Source organism: Nanorana parkeri, unplaced genomic scaffold, assembly GCF_000935625.1.
Source record: "Nanorana parkeri isolate BGI_ZX_2015 unplaced genomic scaffold, ASM93562v1 scaffold13, whole genome shotgun sequence".
Classification (NCBI taxonomy): Eukaryota; Metazoa; Chordata; class Amphibia; order Anura; family Dicroglossidae; genus Nanorana; species Nanorana parkeri.
Window position 1 is genome coordinate 291,851 of NW_017306281.1, and position 24,071 is coordinate 315,921.

Consider the following 24,071-nt stretch of genomic DNA (forward strand, 5'->3'; position numbering starts at 1 on the left):
GTCCTTAGCGTTGCTCTCCCTGCATATTCTGCACCTGTAGAGTAAAATATCAAAAATTAAAATCGGTAATGTACCATCAACTGTTCGATTTGCGTTCGAAAGCCTGTTCATGTACGGTTTCCGAACGAAAATCGTACAATGTATGGCCGCCTTTAGGGAAAGACTTAGCTAGACCGATCGCCTCCACTGCGCATATCCAACATATCCCCAGATTCTACCTTTTACCGTGTATTTGGAATTGCCCATTTAACCATGCCTTTTGGCTCCAGATTATTACATTTATTCACAATCCTAAAAGCTGCCCTATACCCCTGGATCCTAAACTCTGAATATTAGGCATAACCATTGAACATTTCTCTGAACATTAGGCCTAATGCACATGGATGTGAGGGTGTAGGCCTCTATAGGAGGCTGTACAACACAGCTGTGTATCCCGGGCATGAAAATACTCCTTTTCAGTACCGTTTCCTCTACTGATCATTCACATCTCGGTTCCATCTCTGATCAGAATGAACATGACTATGACTACTACTCTACAAGTGCAGAATTTTGTCTCTATGCACAGGAATGGCCAAGTGATGTATGAATTATTCTACAGGACCGGTGTATAAAACTAACAGGGAAAAGGTAGAAGTGTTGCTATAGCAACTCCTAAAATAATTTTTACCATTTTTGAACATGCATTAGAAAGATAATAATCTCTAGCTACAAGAAAAAACATAGCCATCCATCTCCATTATCCATCTTTACCTTTTCCCTCCCTATTTGATTTATTAGTTTTACTTCCCCCACATGTAGTAGTCAACTTTTTACAAATTGCTGCTAGCGCCTTTCAGTAATGATTTTTTGGTCAAAGTGTTCCCTTTTGGACTATTCACCTACAATACATCAACACATACCTGCCTGTCCACTCACTCAATACCAACTATCAGACTTCATTAGTTATGAATGTATTTCATTCACTTCTAGCATTAACTTCTCAATGTCTTGGAGGTAGATGTGTTATACAGAAAACTACTATCTGTTATACACCATAAGGGGTGAGCGACTTACTTCATCACTACTGGGATTGGCTTGGTTTAAATGGTTTCCTGAAACCCCACAAGCACAGTCGGCAGTACTACATCTGAAAATATTTACGGACTTGGCAGTGTGAAGTGTGGTATCCCATGCAAGCTATCAGAAGATGCAATTCGCCCAACGAAGCCTTAGTCATAGAGGTTGGTGGAAACACATCAGGAACCCCAGTGGATGATCACTGGACATTTCTACGTGGAATAAAGACATTTTAGCTGAACCTGGTGTGTGGCGTTTGCTCCATATTGCTTTGGAAAACATTTCTTAACAGAGTTTGCTAGAAACATGCTATCTGCTATAGGTGACTGCACTTTACACTGCCATACTGAACAAACCTTATGTTTGTAGTAGAAGTGGCTGGCCGTATTTACTCCTTATACTAAGGCTGTAGGATTATACTGATCTGAGGGCATGAAGTCTTATATCCATTATATGAAATTTCCATGACAGTAAGCAGGCGTGTGAAGGAAAATATGTAAAATATACAAATCATTATAAACAAGAAGTGAATTAGCATCTTTTGTTTTCAGGACCAAACCAGATAGTTTGATAGTAAAGATACCAATTATGCTATCCACATATGATATCACTGTTCTTGTGCTATACAATTATATATAAATAAAAACTTACAACAGATCAGAGTCCTGACATACAATCCCATATGATATTGAGGCACCCAGCTGGACGTCACTTTGACAAGCAAGTACAACGTGTCATTTACTCTGTCACTGGTGAACCTCTTCAGGCCAACAGGCACCAGCACATTCAAGCGGGTTCTGAGTCCTCCTAGGAAATATATACCCTCCTGTATGTTCTGAATCTAGCCCAGAATCTCTGCCTTGTTAGAGAGACATCTAATACCAAACGTCAACGAAGTAAAACATACACAGAAAATTCTACAGCTGGCAATGGAGTTGAAGTAATCGCTTAACAAACTGGGCAAATCTGCCAAATCATATCTTTGATTTTGACAACTTGTACATTGCAATTTACCTAAATACGAGCATGCAGATTTGTCCACTCTGCGGAGAGCCATGCAATAAAAACATGCTATGAATAAGAGAACTTTACTTTCTAGAGTTATGATATCAAAACTGCAGAAAGGAAACATGGAGATGTTGCTTGCAGCAACTAACCAGATGTCATCTTGCCTTTATATATATATATATATATATACACACAGTATTTTTTGCTCCATAAGACGCACTTTTTCACCCCCAAATGGTCGGGCAAAAATGTCTGTGCGTCTTATTCCCCGCGAATATTCCCCCCAGGCCTCGACAATCTCCTGCACCAGCAGCCCTGCCGCCTCAGCTGTCGCACCAAACGCATCCAGCGGCTCCCGCAGGGTGATGTGTGTGTGTGAGAGAGCTGAGGCGGCGGGGCTGACAGTGTACCAGCGTGGGCAGTAGCATTGTAGAAGAGGTAAATAACGCTGGTACACGGTCAGCCCCGCCGCCTCAGCTCTCTCACACACACACACACACCTCCCACTCATACCATGGTCAGGTGCGTCTTATGGAGCGAAAAATACGGTATATATATATATACTATATATACATATATATCAATCAACAAATCCGCTACTTACATAGCTAACAATGTTGTGTCCTGAGGAGTAATTATGGTCCGTATTATCCAAGAGTGTTTCCTAAACTATGGTTAGGTGTGTACCACCACAGCAGATTTTCCAGTGCCTTGGTACCACCTGTACCTGTTCATGAAGTCTATACTGTTTATTTTTGTACCAGCAATGGGCCTTCCCAGAGCTTCAGTCCAAACTGTCCCTGAAATCCATGAAGCAGAACAAGTATATCCTCTTTTATGGCTGTAGGGATTACTCACAGTACGCATACACAAGTCGCATACAGGAAACAATGACAAAACAGGGGTGGATAGATTAATATGGAATTCAGGAACCAGCAGGATATTTTAGGGAGCCAACTCCATTGAAAACAACTAGAGAAAACCTCAAAAGTTAGGAGCCAGCTCTAATTTTTAAGGAGCATTGGCTACCTGGTTTCTGGAATTTATCCAGTCCTGACTTAAGACATTCTGTAATGCTAGTGTAAATCTAGTGCATTTATTCCCCTCCAGTACAGGAGGCACAATGCACTGAAAGCCCCTCTATAAAGGGAAGACTATCATTGTACAAGTTGAAGTTGTGTGTAAGAAGCACAATGACATGGCTTGAACCAGGGAGGCCTAAAGATGAAGATGTTCCTCACGAGAGGGCTTTGATTAAAAGACTGTAGGAGCAGCAGATGTCAATGTTTTATTGACAGCCTGACAACACATCTGCAGCACATATCACTTCTATACAGTAAGTGGTCATAGTCCCACTGCTGCTTACTATGGAAGCTGAAGTAAGTACATATATAAGTTTAGTGTCCATATATCTATTTCCTGGATCAGACAAATGATGAGGCTGGGCTTGGTGCAAACTCAATTCACCTGGGTTTGCCCAAGCCCATTTAAGACTCTGACTGCCACCCCCTCCTTCCAATCTAATCAGCGGACCCGCAGCTATACATCACAAAGGGATGGGGAACGTCCCCGCTGCAACTGCCGCCATGTATTGGGTCGGGAGGAGGGGATGGTGGTTTTGAGCGGGCTTGGGTAAACTCACACCAATCTCAGCCTCATCTCTACTAATAACGAATCTAAAAAGACAGGAAATACATCATATATTTACAATTTCCCAAAGACTGATCTGTACACCAAGTATATTTTTTTAGATATCAAATGTCTAAATTTACATAATTTTCAAAAACTGGAGCAAAGAAATTTTAGGTGCCACTTATGGCAAATAACCATCTTGTGTAGGTTAGAAAATAAAGGCTAGCACTGGCTTGCAGTACTCTTCCTTTGTCTCAGCTTGTGAGAGTTATCTGCTTACCAGTACTGATTCAAAATAGTTGGCACTGATACCCTTACACTGGGAACATCCACTAGCTCATATACAAATAAACCAGCCAGGAATCATTCTCCAGCACTGCGATAATATTGGCAGTTCAATATCTAACAGAATTGCATGTAGCACATGATGTACAGAGATAGAGTTGGCTGTATTGTTGTCTGCCTTGGAATTCATATTTGTCATTCCTTTTGTACTTACTCCAAGCAATTTAAACCTTCATATTCGTAATGCGCACAGAATAAATGAATAGTGAGCTGATAGGTAAGCAGGAGAATATGCATTAGTGAATGTCATGAAACAGATCAAGGCATGTTATAGGTTAAGAAAGCCCCCTAGCAGTTCAAACACACTGCTGCTAGATCCATATCAAAATAACCATTGGCAAAAAGCCAGGAAGATGGACGGCTGCTCTCTGACCATCCAGCATATCTGATAGCCACCATCAGAATGATTTTTAATGGTTCACAAAACACTTTGGTTAGCCTTAAAATATAACCTCAAAGTGATCCTTCAAAAGACAGTTCAACAAGCCTGTATCATTCAAGAACCCCTAACGACGGGGCATAAAGTACATTAAAGTGTTGTCAGACCACTGTCTGTGTAAATTGTAATGTCCTGAAAGCCTTATGTACACTATATGTCGTATTTGGCATCATTAAGACATGCTACAAGCCACTTTGACTTTTTTTTTGCAATATCTACAATAAAAGCACCGTCTCTGGATCAGTAACCAGCAGTCACCTGGAAGAGTGAGCCCATAAAACAAGTTATCAACCCAAGGCAGGACATTAAGGTCATGAGCGCATGCAGCAACATAAGGTGTTCTTGAGCACATAGCATGCACATTTCATTTTATACATGGCGTGTACACACGTCTGTCACCGATGGTAATCCCAAACCACAGCATCTCTGCTCAGAGATCCTCAGGAAAGGACTTCATCCTCTCCAACCTCTTGTAATTCGCTCTCCCTCAAGCTTTCATCGTTGCCTTGGATCCTGTGAATTAAAGACAAAGTTACCTGGATTCCAGAAAGTAATGAAGCTTCTATGCAGCCTGTGTATAATGTAAAACATCATAACAGCCAAAACAGATAATTCAAGATACTGAAAGTCAAGCAAGTTAGTTGCAGATAGAGAAGCAAGATAAAAAAACACCACCAAATCCACAAGCTAAGGAAATACAGCTAATGGACCTTTTTTCAGAGTCCTTAGGGTGGCGGGTGGCAATTTTTATGGAGCGGGATCTATAAGGGAAGTATGGTTTTATTTATAATACTTTATATAATGACTGTAGACAAAACTACGTGCCCCGGTATGCTTCTTTTTGCAGTCACCTAATGTAGTGTGTGGTGCCTTAAACACAAGAAAGGTAAAGGAAACAAGATAACCAGGCCTGAGTGAAGATTAAAAGCGTTCATATGACAAAATGTTGCTGTGCCTAGAGGAGCAGTAAGACTTATGTGCTGGTTCAACTCTAAAGTATTGGTAAAGAAGGACCACGTACTGCTTTATTAAAACAGGCCTGGGCCATCCAGGAGAGCTCACACCAGCTATCTAATACATTTGGACACACCGGCCCTTCAGCCTAACTTCAGGGTGTCCACACTGCCAGTTTGGGCCTGAAGATAATGGCCTCAAGGCAATATTAGAACATCATATCAGTTTCTTTCATCTTTCCCCACAGCAGGAACAGTATTAAAGGAGAACTATGGGGTTAGGGCTTTCCCCCATAGTTCTCCTTAGGGTAACGGGAGGACACAAACTAGCGTCCTCCCATCACCTTAAGCTCAGTATACCGCGAGCTACAGCTCGCGGTATACTGAGACACCAGAGCTGAAGCGGATCCCGACAATTATGTCTGGATCCGCCCAGCTGCGTGAGTGACAGCTGGCTCTGCCTATCTAGAGGCAGAGCCAGCTGTACCCGCCCCCTCCCACATCCGTTCAGCCAGTCAGCGCTGGAGGATCGGAGGGGGGAATCTAGTCCCTCCCCTGTCACGGCAGAGAGCCGTGACAGGATCGAGAAGTGAGCGAACGCCGGTATGTGTTCGCTCACTCCCGATCTACTGAGCCGACCTGTGACAGTTTCATTGGTTTGGTTTGGTTCACAGGTTTGTCACATTGATGGTTAAATGTGATCACCTGGGAGGACATTCAAATTGTTGTCAAACTTCGTTCTGTACAATGTAAGTAGTATGTGGTGAATCCACGTCTGTTGTAAGATTTCATGATTCTATTTTTACACAGACTGTTTCCTGTATGCCTATAAACAAAGTGATATCAAATTCCCTGCTGGTAAAACATATGAGGTGAACACTACAGGTCTATTCTGGTACATTTCTAAATTATTCATAGACCTAAAACAAGTGTTCTGAATTGACCCCAGAGCCCATTTTCATAGATGCAACATCCAGCTGTCATAAAATGTACCACTATCTAAATACAGATCATACACCTCACGCTAAGCTGGTTCTTGAGCTGCCATTGAGATAAAAGGGCAGATTTATATTTGCTATGGTGAAGAAGATGCTTAGGGTTGACAACACAAATTCCAATAATATCTACTACTCTCATTACACCTCTATGTTCTATGTTCAAAGATCTTTTGCTGGACACATTGGCAGCCCCTGCTTGATGTCACTAATGTATCTCTCAGGCTTCAGGTGTACATGTTCCCTAATGATCTGGCTCTTCACAGTACATGTTACTTGACTATCTGTAGACAGGGGATACCTGCCTTGTGTAAGACTGTGTGTGAGAACACCATGCAAAGCTGTGTTAGGTTAGGCGGACAGAAAGACTGCTTCAGAACCTTTACTATGGTTACCTTTTGCGGATAATTTCCCTGTTTTGTTTTTTCTAGAATCAAAAAAAGAAATTAATCTGAGCACTCTATTTACACCCACACTGGTTCATATGCAATATACAGACCCCACCAGCTGAAAAGATATGTTATGCACACTTAATGACAGCCATTTTACCTGCAAAAAGAGGATCGGTAATGCCAATATTCCCTAGTAAACTAAGAGACTGATTTAATATCAATGCCGTATTAGCTGCCTCCACTAAATGCAGGCCAGAGGACCTTTCATGAGCAAAATGCAGGCTGCCCTTGCTAATCTAATTCTACAAAAGCTAGCGTTACTGGCTGCTACCGGCTTCAATACTTTACAAGTCTCTGGCCGAGGAAAGCCAAAAATCATTATATGCAAACTTGTTGTGGCTTAAAGAACTGAAGCCAGTATTGTGAATTAGATCATTATAAAGATTACTTACTTGTTCAGATTAGATCAGGGGTGCCCACAATTTTTGTGTTTAAGATCTACTTTTCAAATGACGAGATCTACCAACGAAAAAAAAACCTCCCTCGCTCTCTCCTGGCTGTCTCTGCTCGCTCTTCTGGCTATCTCTCCTTGCTCATCCTCCTGGCTGTCTCTCCTCTCTTTCCTGGCTGTCTCTCCTTGCTCATCCTCCTGGCTGTCTCTCCTCTCTCTCCTGGCTGTCTCTCCTTGCTCTCTCTCCTGGCTGTCTCTCCTTGCTCTCTCTCTCCTGGCTGTCTCTCCTTGCTGTCTCTCCTTGCTCTCTCTCCTGGCTGTCTCTCCTTGCTCTCTCTCTCCTGGCTGTCTCTCCTTGCTGTCTCTCCTTGCTCTCTCTCCTGGCTGTCTCTCCTTGCTCTCTCTCCTGTCTGTCTCTCTCCGCTCTCTCTCCTGGCTCACCTTGCTGTATTTTGCAACAGGCTGTGTAAACTAATATTCTTTGATGTAATACATAGCACTTCAACCACCAGAAAGGTGTCAGGGAGCTTGGCTCAGCAGACTCAGGCTAATAGGTAATCATGTGTGCACAAAAAAAAAGCACCACAAACCGAAATCCAGTACCTGAAGGACTAGCTACCTGATTTTTGAATTTAGCTGGGTTTGGCATTCAAAGCTGTTGCTGAGTATACGTAGATCTGGATAACTGCTGTGTAGGGACCAGTACAAGCAGCGTATTTGAGAGAAGGAAAAAAATATCTATGGTGTGTCGAGAATCTTGGTTGAAGAAAAAAATAAAGTGAAAAAATAAGAATGAAAAAGTTGCCACAAATCTAGATAGGACTTTTTTTTGAGCAGAACTAAATAAAATGTGTAAAACCTCCTAGAATACTTGTATACAATTGAGGCGTGACGATTAGAGGCAGTGTTATTGTGGGGCAGTTTTTCGTTTGCCTGTGTCACAACCTCCTGTAGGCAGCAGTATAACTCAACTGTGTAAGAATTACTGTGTCCTTTAAGGGGCGATATAGAAATCAGGATGACTTTCAAGGACCTTGCAAGTTAGCAAAGGCAGCTTCCATATTTCTATTCAAGCTGCTGCTACAGAATTTTAAACAAAGTATACTGAAGGTGGATCACAATAATGGTCCACTTACGTTTGTAAATTTCCAGGGGAGGACAAGGATCTCTCTTCTTTTTTGCTTCCGTCAAACGGATTTCCAAAAGATCGCTTCCGAAGCATTGTTTTCACCAATATCTGTGAACATTTCAAAAGTTTTATCAAGCACATCATGTCTGATGATTTTCTAATATATTAGCATGTCATAACCTAGCGATGTATTATGCCATATGTATATACATACCAGTTACTCTCATTCTGTATAAACACAATTCTGCCATACTGGCCTGGCTACAACTGAGTACAGCATCTTATTTCACAACATACACAGTTCAATACATTTGATCAATCAATCGAATACTAATTTAGATCTAAGGGCCCATTCACACCTATGCATTGTAATCACATGCGGTAACACGCATTACTGCAATGCACAATAGGCAAGTTAGTGCACTGCGCACCGCAGTGTGTTGCTTTAGTGTGTTGCTTTAGTATGTTTGGGCATCATTGAAAGTAAATGGCACCCATTTACTTTCAATGACACCCAAACACACTAAAACAACACACCACAACTCACTGTAACACAATACCATGAGTTGTGGTACACTGTGTAGAAAAGAATGGTGCGGGACCCATTATGCATTGGCAGCCCACTGAAATGAATGTGCTGCCTTTATGTTAACATACAAAATAATGCTTGTTAATGGACTGCAACAATGTGAATGGGCCCTAACTGAATAACGTTCTATATACACACACACAATATTGGTTTTTTTCCCAGCTAAGTGCAGCTGATCTCTTGCAGCCACTTCCTATCTACACTGAGTGGCCAGTTTATTATGACCACCTGACGTTTGTAGGCAAATTAGCTATAATTTTGCGCTGAAGTTGCTAGAGGGCCAGACCATTATAAATAGGGAAGCAGGTTGTTTACCACGACAGTAGAAGTGATTTTTTTCTGAAGATATGTGTAAACAACACGATTTAACAGCCTTTGAACGTGGGATGATTGTTGGCGCTCGGAGCCATGGAGTGAGTATCAGCAAAACAGCAAGATTTGTTAAATGTTCAAGAGCAGCTGTTGTTAAAGTGTTTAACCACCTGCTGTCTGGCCGTTGTAATCAAACGGCCGGACAGCGGCTTCTTGAATGCGGGTGGGCGTTTTTAAAGCGGGAAATCAGCCTGCAATGTAAACAGCTGGCGATGGCTGTTTACATACAAGCGTTCGGGTGTCTGTAGATAGATGAAAGTAGTCACTGTTTGTCTGAGGACGGGACCGCATGGTCTCGAAACGTCGCTAAGGAGATGTGTGTTATCTCAGTCAATAAACAGCATTGACTTTAATATCATGTAGTGCGAGTGACTCCTTTCATTATTTTCTACATTTCACGGAGGCACCCACCCGGTTGGATTTGGGTTTTTGTCCGGTCAGGAGTGCGATGGGACAGGAGGATTAAGTTTCGGGTGTCTGTAGAGACGCCTGATCGCTTGTAATATGTGTGCGGGTGTGCGCCCCCCTCCGCCGCAGCTGGCGATCCCAAGCTCCGCTGTGCCCGGTGTGAGCCCGGGACCAGCACAGCAGCTCTGCAGCCGGAGATCAAACGGAGCTCTGTACACGAGCCCCGTTTGATCTCCTCCTCCTCTTCGGAATGCAGGCAGTGATGTGTGTTACATCACTGCCTGCTTTCAGTGTCACTCTCCGGTACAGAAACCAGAGAGAAGCTGGTGAAGCAGGTGTTTGCTTCATCAGCTTCTCTGGGGGTCCCTAGGTGACATTAGGGGTCCTAAAGACCCCTGATGTCTCCATAAAGAGGACCTGTCACTGAAAATTAGCTATCACAAAGGGGGCTTGTTAGTCCCCTATGTGATAGCAATAAAGTTAAGTGAAAAAAAATGTTTAAAAGAATTAGTTAAAAAAAATATTTAAAAAATAAAAGTCACATATATAAAGGTAATTTTAAAAAAAGTAAAAAAATTTTAAGTCCCCCGCCCCCCACATACACATGCAAACATGCATCGAGTGCGCCTAAGTGCGTAAACGACAATTGCATCCATTACGCCGCACATGTTACGTATCGCCGCGAACGTCGCAGTGAGAGCAATAAGTCTAGGGTCATCAATCACTGATAACACTAAACTGATGAGCGGTAAAAGCTTTTAAAGTGTCGCCTATGGACGATTTTGGGTATGGTAGTTTTTGCGAGTTCGCGGACGCACGCAATTTTAAAGCTTAACATGTTTGGTGTCTATTTACCCGATGTGACCCCGTCTTTTATATTTAGTCAAAAATTTGGGTAACATAACTGTTTTATAACAAAACATAGGGAAAACTGTTTTTTCCCCAAATTTTCGGTACTTTTTTCATTATATAGTAAAAAATTAAAACTGCAGTGGTGATTAAATACCACCAAAAGAAAGCTCTATCTGTCCCCAAAAAATTGTATAAAATTCATTTCAGTACAGCGCTACATGACGGAATAAATGTCAGTCAAAGTACCGCAGCTCTGAATAATGAAAAATGGCCTGGACAGGAAGGGGGTGTAAACACCGCGGTCAGCAAGTGGTTAAAGACTAGACTGTCAGCCGAAAATCTGGGTCTGAACGTGCGAATTGTGGCCGTCAGCGACTAGTCAATGTTAGGGCAGAACGGAGAGTGGCAAGACTGTTACAAGACAACAGAAGGGCAACAGTGCAGTGTCAGATTCCTCGCATCCCCTTTCAACATCTCGTGGAGTCACGAGGCGGCCCAACAAAGTCATCTCGTGGCCCAACGAAGTACTGATGGGGTGGTCATAATAATCTGGCCACTCAGTGTACATGCATGCATTCCAGCGATGGCTGCATAGCATTGCTCAGGGTGGGCTTCCTGATGGTGACAACAGCAGAACACGCTGGGTCAGCATAGCCACTTACAGTCTCCATAAGAGTGAAATTGGCTTATGAAATCTGAGCTTGATGCTACTTTAACCAGTTGACATCCGCGGTGTTAAACCCCCTTCCCATCCAGGCCATTTTTCAGTATTCAGCGCTGCGGTACTTTGACTGACATTTATTCCGTCATGCAGCGCTGTAAAACATATAAATCTAACTTTTTTCAATTATGAATCCAGGTCAAACAAATATACGGTACATTGCCCAATGTAATTCTTTACATTGTTGCCCAAGCACTTATTGTCATCATGTTTCTGAACAGCTCCAACTCTCTCATCTCTGCTTTCCTGAACTTTGTGTCCAGTACAAGAACACAATGGATGGAGCGGACTCCAGCAGCTGTCCATCTATTAGACTGGAGAACAGAGGAGGGAGAAGCAGAGAGCAGAGGAGTGGATTGGCTTGCTGTGCTTGTGTGTTTGTGGCCCCAAAACATTGCCATCTATGTGACAATATGCGTCAATAAAGGACTTTTGGTTCACATATATTTTCAGTGTGCTGGTGACATCTTGTTACTTCATTTGTGTGTTTGTGGAGACACACACAGCTTACTAGCACAAACAAGCGTGGCTCCATAGGAGCCAGCTGATTCTGCAGGAAGCTAAAACTTTTAAACATCAAAGAGCGGCATTCATTGTAAATTATTTAATCAGCATTTGAAACAGGTTAAAAAACATTTGGCTTTAATATCAAATGCTGTATATAACATTTGATGTACAAAATATAGACTACTGTATATAACATTTTATTGATAGGGTTTACATATACTTTAATTGACCTTAAAATTACTTATTGCCAAAGCAGTTCCCTGCAAATGAGGTAGTATAAAGTAGTGAATAGTATACTTACCTCTGGTGGCCCATGTTACCGATCTGCATTCTGTTGAAGCACGGCAGCCTCCAACAGACATTTCTGCATTCAACACTTGCTGGAGTGTTGGATGTCAGTGTCACCCACCGTGCACTGTGGTTCCATCCTCTAACCCTTACATCACTGCTGAAGTGACTTAGTCGCTGAAGGGTTGATAAACTCAGAGATAACAAGTGCCTTTAATAATGACCTTTACAGTTACAATTTACTCTATGAATAAAATGCTGCAGGAAAATCTTCTGAACATGTCATCACATAAGGTAATGGAGGATTTATGACATTAAGAAAATAATTCCTGTAGCAGGATATTCATCTTAGAAAAAATATTATACAATTATATTATATATACTACATGATATATAAACCTTACACACTTACTTGCATCTAAATATTTAAGGTGTGTTGGCCATTTTCAGTACAAGGCATCGAAACCATGGCTTCTGTGTAGTAAGCCTTGTGAATAATGGTCACACTCGAAACCATTGTTTAGACTGTATATGGGGCATGAAGGAATGCTCTACATTTCCAGTGTCCTGATATGAGGAATACGCACCTTGTTGTATTGGATGTGTGTTGATGGTGATAGTGTGCTCTGACTGTGCTTGTTCTGTGTCTGCTGTGTGTGTGCTCTGTCTAGGCTCCGACTTTGTGCCTGTTCTGTGTGTGTGTACTCTGTCTGTATGTGTTATGTCTATTGCCTGTCAGTACTATTTGTGCTGTGCGTGTATGTTTTCTGCTAGATTTCCTGGTAATGCAATTATATAAACTCCAGTGGGACACAAAATGACAACGAAGGATTAGAGAAGCAGCCACAATAGACAAGAATGTAATGGGAGGTGGGATGAATGGGAGTGCCACATTTAGGAGGAGGGCAGGGAGAGACATGGAGCATACTCTCCAAGAGTGTTAGGATAAATGTGCATAAGACCCCTGAAGAAATGATGACAAGAAAAAGGATGGGTTCTACTCTTTTTCTATTATACAAGAATAGAGAAAAGACCAAACAGAAGCAGAATTATTGCCAGCACAGAATGAATGCAGTTACAAAAAAAAGGCAATAAAAGTGATATTAGGAAATAATACGAAATATAAGAGGTGCAGAGGAGTTCTCAGCATATGTCACAGGAGACCTGGAAATTTCCTTGGGTTTAGAAGCAACTTTGCCAAAAGGGCCAGTGTTAACGCAAGCATTTATGGGCTGCTATTAATTATAGCAGAAAACTCAGATTTAAAGTAAAACTTCATAAAAAACACTGAAGGATAGAGTAGGGAAGGGTTAATACTAGGGATGTCCCGATACCGATGCTAGCATTGGAATCAGGACCGATACAGGGCATTTTGACAAGTACTTGTACTTGTCAAAATGCCCCGATGCATAGCGCCGAAGCTTGCGCTGTTTTGTTTTTCTTACTTTACCTTCCGTGGTGGGGTCCTCTGGGCAGGCTGAGCGGAGGAGCGTCGCTGCTGTGGGCGGAGCTCCAGGTTGGGTCCTAATGTAGGAGGCCGGCGACTGCCCAGAGGACTCAACCTGGTGCTCCGCCCACAGCAGTGACGCGTCGCAACTCCGCTCAGTGCCGCAGACGTCCTCCTCACATGCGAGTAGAGATGGGAAGTTCAAATCTTTCAAATGAATCGGTTCATTTGCATCAGTTCATTAAAAAGAACCGATTCATGAATCGAATCTTCGGTTCACTTGCTGAGTCGGCTGACAAGCAAGTGAACCGAAACAGTGGGCACGGACATGATGGAGCAGCCGCCCCTACCCTATGGGCAGTCAGTGGGCACTAAATGACAGGGCAGCCAGTGGACACCCACAAGAGTGGGAAAGCCAGTGGGCACCCAAAGGACAAGGCAGAGAGTAAACACCCATCTGTGGGGGGCAGTCAGTGGACATCCATAGGAAGGGGTAGTCAGTGGGCACTCACAGGAAAAGACAGTCAATAAGGACTCATAGCACATTAAAGCCAATGAGTACCCATATCAGGTGTGACAGTAAAAAGCGTGTTATCAGGCATGCAAAAAATGTCACCTGTCCCTTTACGAAAAAGTATCGGTAATTGTTATCGACAAGTACATTAGTGGAAGTACTTGTACTTGGTCCTGAAAAAGTGTTATCGGGACATCCCTAGTTAATACCCCTTTCAGATTTGTTTTGCTGTATATACCATTGTATAGATCTCCCTTCACTTTAGGTCCCAGGGAAATATAATCTATGAGAGTGTAAAGCTTAATGTGCACAAGAACTCTTCAGTAATGTTGACAGGAAATAATAAGTGCTCTTTTCTTTTTCTATTACACAGGACTGGGGAAAAGAAAATAGTAAATTATCGCTGGCAGGGTACAATAAGGCAGGGGTAGGCAACCCCTACACTCCAGCTGTGGTAAAATTACAAATTCTTATAAGGCATTGCAAGACTGACAGCCACTGACATGACTCCCAGAGGTAGATGTTATTTCTAGTTTCACCACAGCTGGAGCTGTCTACCCCTACAATAGGGATTCAAACTTTAATCATTTGAACATGAAACCAGGAAGCTCATAAGTCACTATTACTGATTCAATAATCCCTGCTCAGTGACAAGAACAGTATACCAATAAGCTGTGCAGTGTGGCCTGGGGACTGGAGAGTGGGAGACAATGGCAACAATAACAGTACAAAGCAGTAGACCTACCACTGTAGCCAAGCTCGGGATATGCTTCACTGAGTTCTCTACTTCTTCCTCAGTGACCTCTATCAGAGTGCAGTTCTCATCCTCACTTGGCAGAGGCTCTGCGCCATGCTTGGTGACCCATGGGTGCATCTTAAAATAGCAATTGATGTAGTGGTTAGGCATTGCAAGAATAACACAATGTACATATCTATAGGGCTTTAACATGTGCCAGCCATTATTATTATACAGCATTTAGGGATAGTTCACACGAGCCCCAGTGCGTTCCGGCCCGATTGATACCGGAATGCACTGGATCACATTCCGACCGGCTCACTTTGTTTTGGGATGGCAGGGGGCGTGGCGGAGCATCGAAGTCAAAGGCGTGATTGACAGCTGGCTCTGCCCATCTAGAGGCAGAGCCAGCTGTACCTGCCGCCTCCACCAGTCAGCACTGGAGGATCGGAGCGGTGGGAATCCCTGCAGGGAGCCATGAGTGACAGTCACGGCTCTCTGCAGGGACATGGTCGAGAAGTGAGCGAGCGACGGCATGTGTTCGCTCACTTCCCGATCTTTTGAGCCGACGTGTGACAGTTTCATTGTCACATGTCGGCTAATCCCTAGTTAATACCCCTTTCAGATTTGTTTTGCTGTATATACCATTGTATAGATCTCCCTTCACTTTAGGTCCCAGGGAAATATAATCTATGAGAGTGTAAAGCTTAATGTGCACAAGAACTCTTCAGTAATGTTGACAGGAAATAATAAGTGCTCTTTTCTTTTTCTATTACACAGGACTGGGGAAAAGAAAATAGTAAATTATCGCTGGCAGGGTACAATAAGGCAGGGGTAGGCAACCCCTACACTCCAGCTGTGGTAAAATTACAAATTCTTATAAGGCATTGCAAGACTGACAGCCACTGACATGACTCCCAGAGGTAGATGTTATTTCTAGTTTCACCACAGCTGGAGCTGTCTACCCCTACAATAGGGATTCAAACTTTAATCATTTGAACATGAAACCAGGAAGCTCATAAGTCACTATTACTGATTCAATAATCCCTGCTCAGTGACAAGAACAGTATACCAATAAGCTGTGCAGTGTGGCCTGGGGACTGGAGAGTGGGAGACAATGGCAACAATAACAGTACAAAGCAGTAGACCTACCACTGTAGCCAAGCTCGGGATATGCTTCACTGAGTTCTCTACTTCTTCCTCAGTGACCTCTATCAGAGTGCAGTTCTCATCCTCACTTGGCAGAGGCTCTGCGCCATGCTTGGTGACCCATGGGTGCATCTTAAAATAGCAATTGATGTAGTGGTTAGGCATTGCAAGAATAACACAATGTACATATCTATAGGGCTTTAACATGTGCCAGCCATTATTATTATACAGCATTTAGGGATAGTTCACACGAGCCCCAGTGCGTTCCGGCCCGATTGATACCGGAATGCACTGGATCACATTCCGACCGGCTCACTTTGTTTTGGGATGGCAGGGGGCGTGGCGGAGCATCGAAGTCAAAGGCGTGATTGACAGCTGGCTCTGCCCATCTAGAGGCAGAGCCAGCTGTACCTGCCGCCTCCACCAGTCAGCACTGGAGGATCGGAGCGGTGGGAATCCCTGCAGGGAGCCATGAGTGACAGTCACGGCTCTCTGCAGGGACATGGTCGAGAAGTGAGCGAGCGACGGCATGTGTTCGCTCACTTCCCGATCTTTTGAGCCGACGTGTGACAGTTTCATTGTCACATGTCGGCTCGAACTTTGAGGTTGAGTGAAAATCACTCACCTTATAGTTCTCCTTTAAGTAAGGGATAACAATGGCTTTAGTAGGAACAATTTAAAAAAAAACACTTTTTCCCCACTTGTGAGGTTGCTTTAAAAAACATTATATGCAGATCAAAATACAATCCTTTGGACCATTCCAAATACTTTGTAACAATCATATTGTTACAAAGTATTTATTAAAAAAATCCCGCAAACACTGTTTGCCACCTACATGTAGAAACCAGCTGTCTTTGACTATGCAGCAGTATGGTACGTGGTGCCCAAACCAAATGCTGGCCCGGTGATTTTTTTTAGGTAAGACAGCAGGAAGGGAAGAAGACAAAGGCTTACATGGTACACCCAGGGTACATGAATGAAGTCTTTTAGGTCACACCACGCACTAGTGTTTTTTGATAAGGCATACATGTTTAGTATATTGGGGCATCTGAAGTATAAATTATGAATTGGCTCATTGGCTATAGCTCAACTTTGAAGTGCACAACAGTCAACATGCACACTTATGTGAATTTCATGTGTAATACTTTCTTGGCTATACATGCCTCCATGGGTTTACGGGCATGTTCGAGCACCTTCACATGAAAAGGTCATGCAGAAAGACATTGAGCTTACCTTTATATCAGGTACACTAATCCTAGATTCTGGGGTTTTATCTAGCATCTTCACAATTAGATCTCTTAGGTCTTCCGATATTTCTGGCCTGTTAAGAGAAGATATTTAAAGCTGTTTTTTTTTCATTACTGTACAATAACTCTAGCTTAAGCAGCATAGGCTTTGAGGATGATCTATTGGTGGTAGTAGAGAAAATTGTGTCTTTGGTGACTACAACAGGCAATCAGATCCTTTTCTAGTTGTATCACTAGTATTTTCCTTATTGTTAGGTGAGCTACCATACTACAAATAGGGCACAGTGTGACTTACTGGTCTGGAAATTCCAGTGGCTGATTCTTTATCTTGCTGTGAAGTGATAAAATCCTCTCATCCATAAATGGGCACTGAAAACATTTAAGACAACAGTAAATACTAAGCAGTCTACTATGCAGTACATGTATATGATTTACAAATAGATGCCAATACATTTACATGTATTTAAGCATGTGATATCTACGGGTTTTTAAACTCCAGTAAGCATATGAGTTCCGTAAATGGAAAGTACAGTAAATTTTCTGTTTGTGCATAATAATATTTTAATACCGCAGTGTTTACAATAAAACATTAGTTCACCTTTACCTCCCCTTTCCAAAACAATTACCTATGTATTCACGCATCTGTAGTATATTAAGAAGCGGTCCTCAGGTTTTAAAAACATGTTTAATTTCCAATGTATACCTCTGGGCCATAAATGGCCTCACAGGGAGTGCATTGTTTTCTGAGAGTTAGCCAAATCATAGATTTGCATTGAGAAGAGAAGTAAAACACAAACATTGTGCAGCTTTTTAAACTAGGAAGCAGAGCTGGAATAAACACATACAGTTGTCTGTATATATATATATTTAAATTTATAGGGCAGAACTCCAAATAATCTTTTTTTTTTTTTAGATTGCAAGCCCTCAGGGGCAGGGCCCTCCTTACCATCTTGTCTTGATTTGTATTGTGATTGTAATGTCTTCCCTATATTGTAAAGCGCTGCGCAAATTGTTGGCGCTATATAAATCCTGTATAATTATAATAATTAACCCTTGCAGTGTAATCCTTGGGCTACCCCTGCACTGCAATGGTTAAGTGCTTGTTTTGATCTAGGGAGGAAAATAACAAGGTCCTCCTCAGCTGTGGCGCTCGTATGTCCCTCAGTGTCCTCATGTCCAATACACAGTGTATAGATGACTCACGGACCTTAGACTGCTGCAGTGGAGAGGGAGAGAGGCTCCAGGGTTCAGTCTAAAAGGAGGATTGGGTAAGTATAACTATGTTATTTTCCTCCCTGGACCAAGACGAGTGTTAACATTAAACAACATTAACACATTAATAGATCATTTGCAGCAAGCTGATCGCATGGAAAAAACACATTACATTTCTACTATACATTCATTAAAACAGATCAGTCTGTACAGAAACTGAGAAAGTGTATATTTAGCTTAATTTGGCTGTGTATTATGATAGGCGTGCCATAGATGATAGATAACTCTGCCAAAAGAACTTTGTTACAAAAGAAATTTCCACAGGCTATCAAAATTTCTGTAGACAACCCACTGACAGAGGTCAGGGGGAAAAAAAGTCAGTTATCCGAAAAAGATTTTCCCAGATGATCTCTTCTGTTTCCTGGATGCCAGGGGTGTCTGTTCAGTACATAAACAAGCATCTGTAGCTAACATGATAACACATGCATATGGAAAGATCTTTTAGCAGGCCAGTATCCCAGTTGCAATTTATGGTGTTAGGGTCAAAATCCAACGGAAAGGTACCCAAAAACACAGTTTGCTCTATGTAAGATTACTGACTTCCTGCCCAATTATTTGTCCCGGCAGAAATAACATAAAAGCTTTTTCCCACACAGAGGAAATGTCCGACAAAATGAGGGATTCTAGAGTCTAACACACAATCCCAGTAATTCCACCTGGCTTGAAAGCCAGGAGAAATCCCTTCCTACATAGTTACATAGCATTTGAGGTTGAATAAAGACATAACTCCATCAAGTCCAACCGCAAAGTCACAGAGGGTCAAAATGGAGACCAGCAAGTCCATACACACAGAAAGTGGTCTGCCCAGTATAAAGATCCCCGGCCACCAAGTCTTCCATGTGCATCAGGTCATTAATAATGTCAGGCCAAGAGGCATGAGATGGTAAGGAGGATGATTTCCATGGTCTAGAAATCTAGAAATTACGGTGTGGGCTGCTATGAGAAAAAAGCTATTAGATAGAAAAGCAAAATATGCTTCTTAATTGATCGCAGGGAACCAGGGATCATGGGAAGAAGAGCCACCTCTGTCCCCTGTATCTTACTGTATGCTTGAATTGGAACCTTCTTTTTTAAGAAACAACCCACTCCAACCTTGGTGGCACAAACCTACCATCACAGACCAATCCATGAGCCATCTGGAGTGGTTTGAAATGTCTATTTTAATAGTATAGAATAATGGCTTTGGCCAGCTTTATTCTACACTATTTATTTTAAGTAGGGATGCACTGACATTTCGGCCATCGAAACATATCGGCCAAAAATGGCACTTTTGGGCTCCTCTGACAGAAACTGTCAGAGGAGACCGAGCGTTGTGGGGCTGTGAGCCGCGATGTCACAGGAGGCTGGGAACTCCTCCAGAGACAGCCGTGCACTGTCACAGGAACCTGAACAGGCAGTGAGGGGGAGGAGTCAGCTGTCAAAATAGACAGAGCTCACCCTCCTGTGAAAGCCGATCCAGGATGGAGAGTGGCACAAGGAGTCAGCAATCATTGATCACTGAATGTTTGTAAATAACTGGACATAGCATGAGTTACTATATACCAGTTATGAATGAATAGGAAGTGATCTACATCACTTCCTGTTCATTCATGATTGTGGAGATAGTAAACATACTATCTCCACAATTTATGAATAAACAGGAACACTCAGTATAGAGGCTTCCTGTTCATTTATAAAAGGGGCTGCAGAAAAAGAGATTGTGGACTCTGTGCCCTCAATCTCTTTTTCCATTTTAAAAGGGAAATATCAGGGATCTGTTTAGACCCCTGATATTCCACCGAAGCCCCCAGTAAAGTTAAAAAACTAAAATATTTAATAAAAATAAACAAAATATAAAAAAATTAAAACGTTTATAAAAAATAAATAAGAATAACATATTTGAAAAAAAGGTTAGTAAAAAAAATTATTTTTGGTTTTGGCCTGACTTTTTTCTTTATTTTCTGTTTTGGTTCAAAATTTTCATTTCGGTGCACCTCTAATTTCAAGCTAATTTCATGTACAGATTCTGTAGTGATTTCTAATCCATGTTTGGGCAGGATGTCATCTCCATCTAAAATATAGCTCTAATTATTAACTTGTAGTCTATCGCCAGAGGATTTTATTACGCAAGTGGACAAAAGCTGAAAAATAGTAAGGTTATTAACTATGGTAAACCTTTGACCTCACACTTTGTGCGAGATCAGTCATTAACTTACAAGATATTTTAACGGTTCTAAAAATAAATCAGAGAAAATTTAATTGAAAGGCATTTAATTAAGACATACATAGCTATTCGTGAAAACACATACCTGGCCAAACACAAAACAGTACAGGGTGACTCCCATTGCCCAAACATCCAGAGCCTGAAAAAAAAAAAAAGAAAGACAGAAAAGGTAATAAAATTAAAGTGTTAATCTGCTAACAATGTACACCTGCCATGCACAGTACACTGTATCACAAGATTTTGTATCCATAGCAACTTCCCACACCTCCTACTCAAAGCATAGATGTGAATTATCTGCAGATATTAAACAAAGAAGGAGCAGTGCCAGGTCACAATGAGATATGAAGAATGGGACATCTTAAAGCACGCATGCCCTCCTTATATTGATTATATATTTTATTGGCCTTTGAGGTTTTCCATTCACTATAGATTTTATTGCAGGGTCAGTTATAGATCTTTAAGGTATTTTGTATATAAATGTTAATTTTACAAAATCATTGCACAAATTATCACTCCCTAAAATATCACTAGCCTCTAGATTGTGTTAATTGAGAGTTTTTGTGAGGTTTCTGTTGGTAGGAATCTATGGAGCCATTTTGGTGGTAATTAATACAGATTCAGAATAAATAGACTTTCAATAGTTTTAAAACTATAAAAAACATATTTCAAACCTATGCTATATACACTACAGTATATTACCAAAAGTATTGGGACGCCTGCCTTTACACGCACATGAACTTTAATGGCATCCCAGTCTTTGTCCGTAGGGTTCAATATTGAGTTGGCCCACCCTTTGCCGCTATAACAGCTTTAACTCTTCTGGGAAGGCGTCCACAAGGTTTAGGAGTGTGTCTATGGGAATGTTTGACCATTCTTCCAGAAGCTCATTTGTGAGGTCAGGTACTGATGTTGGATGAGAAGGCCGGGCTCGCAGTCTCCGCTCTAATTCATCCCAAAGGTGTTCTATCGGGTTGAAGTCAGGACTAGTCAAGTTCCTCCACCCCAAACTCACTTATCCATGTTTTTATGGATCTTGCTTTGTGCACTGGTGCGCAGTCATGTTGGAACAGGAAGGGGCCATCCTCAAACTGTTCCCACAATGTTGGGAGCAGGAAATTGTCCAAAATGTTTTGGTATGCTAATGCCTTAAGAGTTCCCTTCACTGGAACTAAGAGGCCAAGCCCAACCCCTGAAAAACAACCCCACACCATAATCCCCCCTCCACCAAACTTTACACTTGGCACAATGCAGTCAGGCAAGTACCGTTCTCCTGGTAACCGCCAAATCCAGACATGTCCATCGGATTGCCAGACAGAGAAGCGTGATTCGTCACTCCAGAGAACACGTCTCCACTTCTCTAGAGTCCAGTAGCGGTGTACTTTACACCACTGCATCCGACGCTTTGCATTGCACTTGGTGATGTAAGGCTTGGATGCAGCTGCTCGGCCATGGAAACCCATTCCATGAAGCTCTCTAAGCACTGTTGTGCCAATCTGAAGGCCACACAAAGTTTGGAGGTCTGTAGCTATTGACTCTGCAGACAGTTGGCGACTTCTGCGCACTATGCACTTCAGCATGCGCTGACCCCGCTCTGTCATTTTATGTGGCCTACCACTTCGTGGCTGAGTTGCTGTTGTTCCCAGCTGCTTCCACTTGGTTAGAATACCACTAACAGTTGACCGTGGAATATTTAGTAGCATGGAAATTTCATGGAACACCTGAATCCAGTGATTTGGAGGGGTGTCCCAATACTTTCGGCAATATAGTGTATATATATATCCTATTTTCTCAATATAAAGAGCTGGCGTGGGACTCTGCAGCTGTCACATGCCAGCTCTATATACCGAGAGCTGAGCAATCATGTGGTCACTAATCTCTCAGCTCATGGTCTCTTCCCTGCAGGGGAGAGCTGTTAATCAGGCTGTGGGTGGATCCTGACAATATTGAACGTGGCGTGACTCTGGTCTGTCAATATATATCGGGCAGCAGGACTTTGGGTCACAGGAGTACATCAAAAAAAAAGTAAACCTCTGGAACATCCAAAACAGTTCAACTGAAGGGTGAACAACACAGCAAACAATTCGCTAACAGGTCCAATTTAAAAAAACAGGAAACTGGGGACTGTCTCCAGTGCAAAGAGCTACCTAAAGGACCTTATGCACAAAACTGGCATCAAACGAGACATAACCGTCCACCAGAATTTAGGGAAGCTGTGAACAGAAGACCAGGTGGCAGCCCTAGAGCGCATGTCGGCAGGTATTGTATTGACATGCATTTGGAATACAAGTCAAATGCAGGTCAGCAAAATCCCACTGACTTTAATTAAGCAGTACGCATTGCAGTTCAGAGGCTGTGTTTGAGCTGCTTTGCATTGTACTGCATTTCTTTGGACACAACGTCCAACAGAAATAGATCTGATCTGCAGGCAAGCAGGTTAAATGCAGCCTTTTCATGGCAAATACTGCGTTTTCCATTTGAATGAAGATGCATGCATTCACTGATGAAAACAACTTTGGGAAACAGTTGCCTGATACTAAAAAGCCTAAGAGGCGCTCATAGACACAGAATCCAAAATATAAAAATCTTACCTTGCAGTATTCCATCTCCTGCACATAACGCCAAGTTCCGGGCACCAAAAAAGGGAGAGATGCAACTCAAGCAGTGAAGTGCTCTGTTCGCATCACTCGCCCCTCCTCACTACTTGCCCAGTCTCAAAATGTCTAGTATTTTTCCCCAAACGGATGATGTCACATCACCACCCCCTCCTCCAATCACAGACTGACTTGTATTCTTTGAAAAAAAAAATACAAGGCATTTTGTGAATGGCCAAGTAGTGTGAAGTATAAGGTGATGCGATCAGAGCACTTCACTGCTCGAGTCACATCCCTCACTCCCGGCAGTACCCAGAAGCTTAGCATAATGTGTAAGAGCCGGCATGCTGCAAAGTCAGATTTTTGCAGCAGCCTTCCACACATAACAAACAGCTTTCTATTATAGATTGTAACCAGGGTAGTTGCGCTAGGATATATTTACAGAAATTAACCAGCTGCAGCAATATCTATCAACGTGATCAAGTGTAAGCCGGGGTGCTGCGCTTGGTTGTGTGTGCTCCACCTTTTAATTGGTCTTTAAGTTGTATGAAAATGTGAAAATAACACAAACTAAATACAGTGCCAGTGATCAAATCCTAATTGTGGCTGTATAATGAAAATACAAGTCGAAAAAAGGAAGGTAAATGTGTTTGTGAATAAAAATGATTAAATATTAAGTTAACAATGTAAATATCGCAAAATATGTGTAGCATGTGTAAATAAATAAAATATAATATTGTCGTGTGAAAACAAGTTATATTGTGAAAATAAATTC

General features: G+C 42.1%; 2 protein-coding genes across 2 annotated transcripts in view; one reads left to right on the forward strand and one right to left on the reverse strand.

Moving 5' to 3' along the window:
• The window catches only part of P2RX4 (purinergic receptor P2X 4), a 46,094-nt gene extending 42,539 nt beyond the window's left edge, over positions 1-3,555 (forward strand). Inside the window, exon 12 of the mRNA XM_018556754.1 lies at positions 3,493-3,555. Within this exon, the coding sequence (XP_018412256.1) occupies positions 3,493-3,555 (63 nt within the window). The remainder of the gene's footprint in view (positions 1-3,492) is intronic.
• Positions 3,556-4,688: 1,133 nt separating this feature from the next.
• Positions 4,689-24,071, reverse strand: part of CAMKK2 (calcium/calmodulin dependent protein kinase kinase 2) — an 87,066-nt gene continuing 67,683 nt past the window's right edge. Inside the window, exons 11-16 of the mRNA XM_018557496.1 lie at positions 20,791-20,844; positions 17,526-17,599; positions 17,217-17,304; positions 15,987-16,115; positions 8,408-8,508; positions 4,689-4,993 (exon numbers count right to left, since the gene is read on the reverse strand). Of these exons, the coding sequence (XP_018412998.1) occupies positions 4,921-4,993; positions 8,408-8,508; positions 15,987-16,115; positions 17,217-17,304; positions 17,526-17,599; positions 20,791-20,844 (519 nt within the window). The 3' untranslated portion in view covers positions 4,689-4,920. The remainder of the gene's footprint in view (positions 4,994-8,407; positions 8,509-15,986; positions 16,116-17,216; positions 17,305-17,525; positions 17,600-20,790; positions 20,845-24,071) is intronic.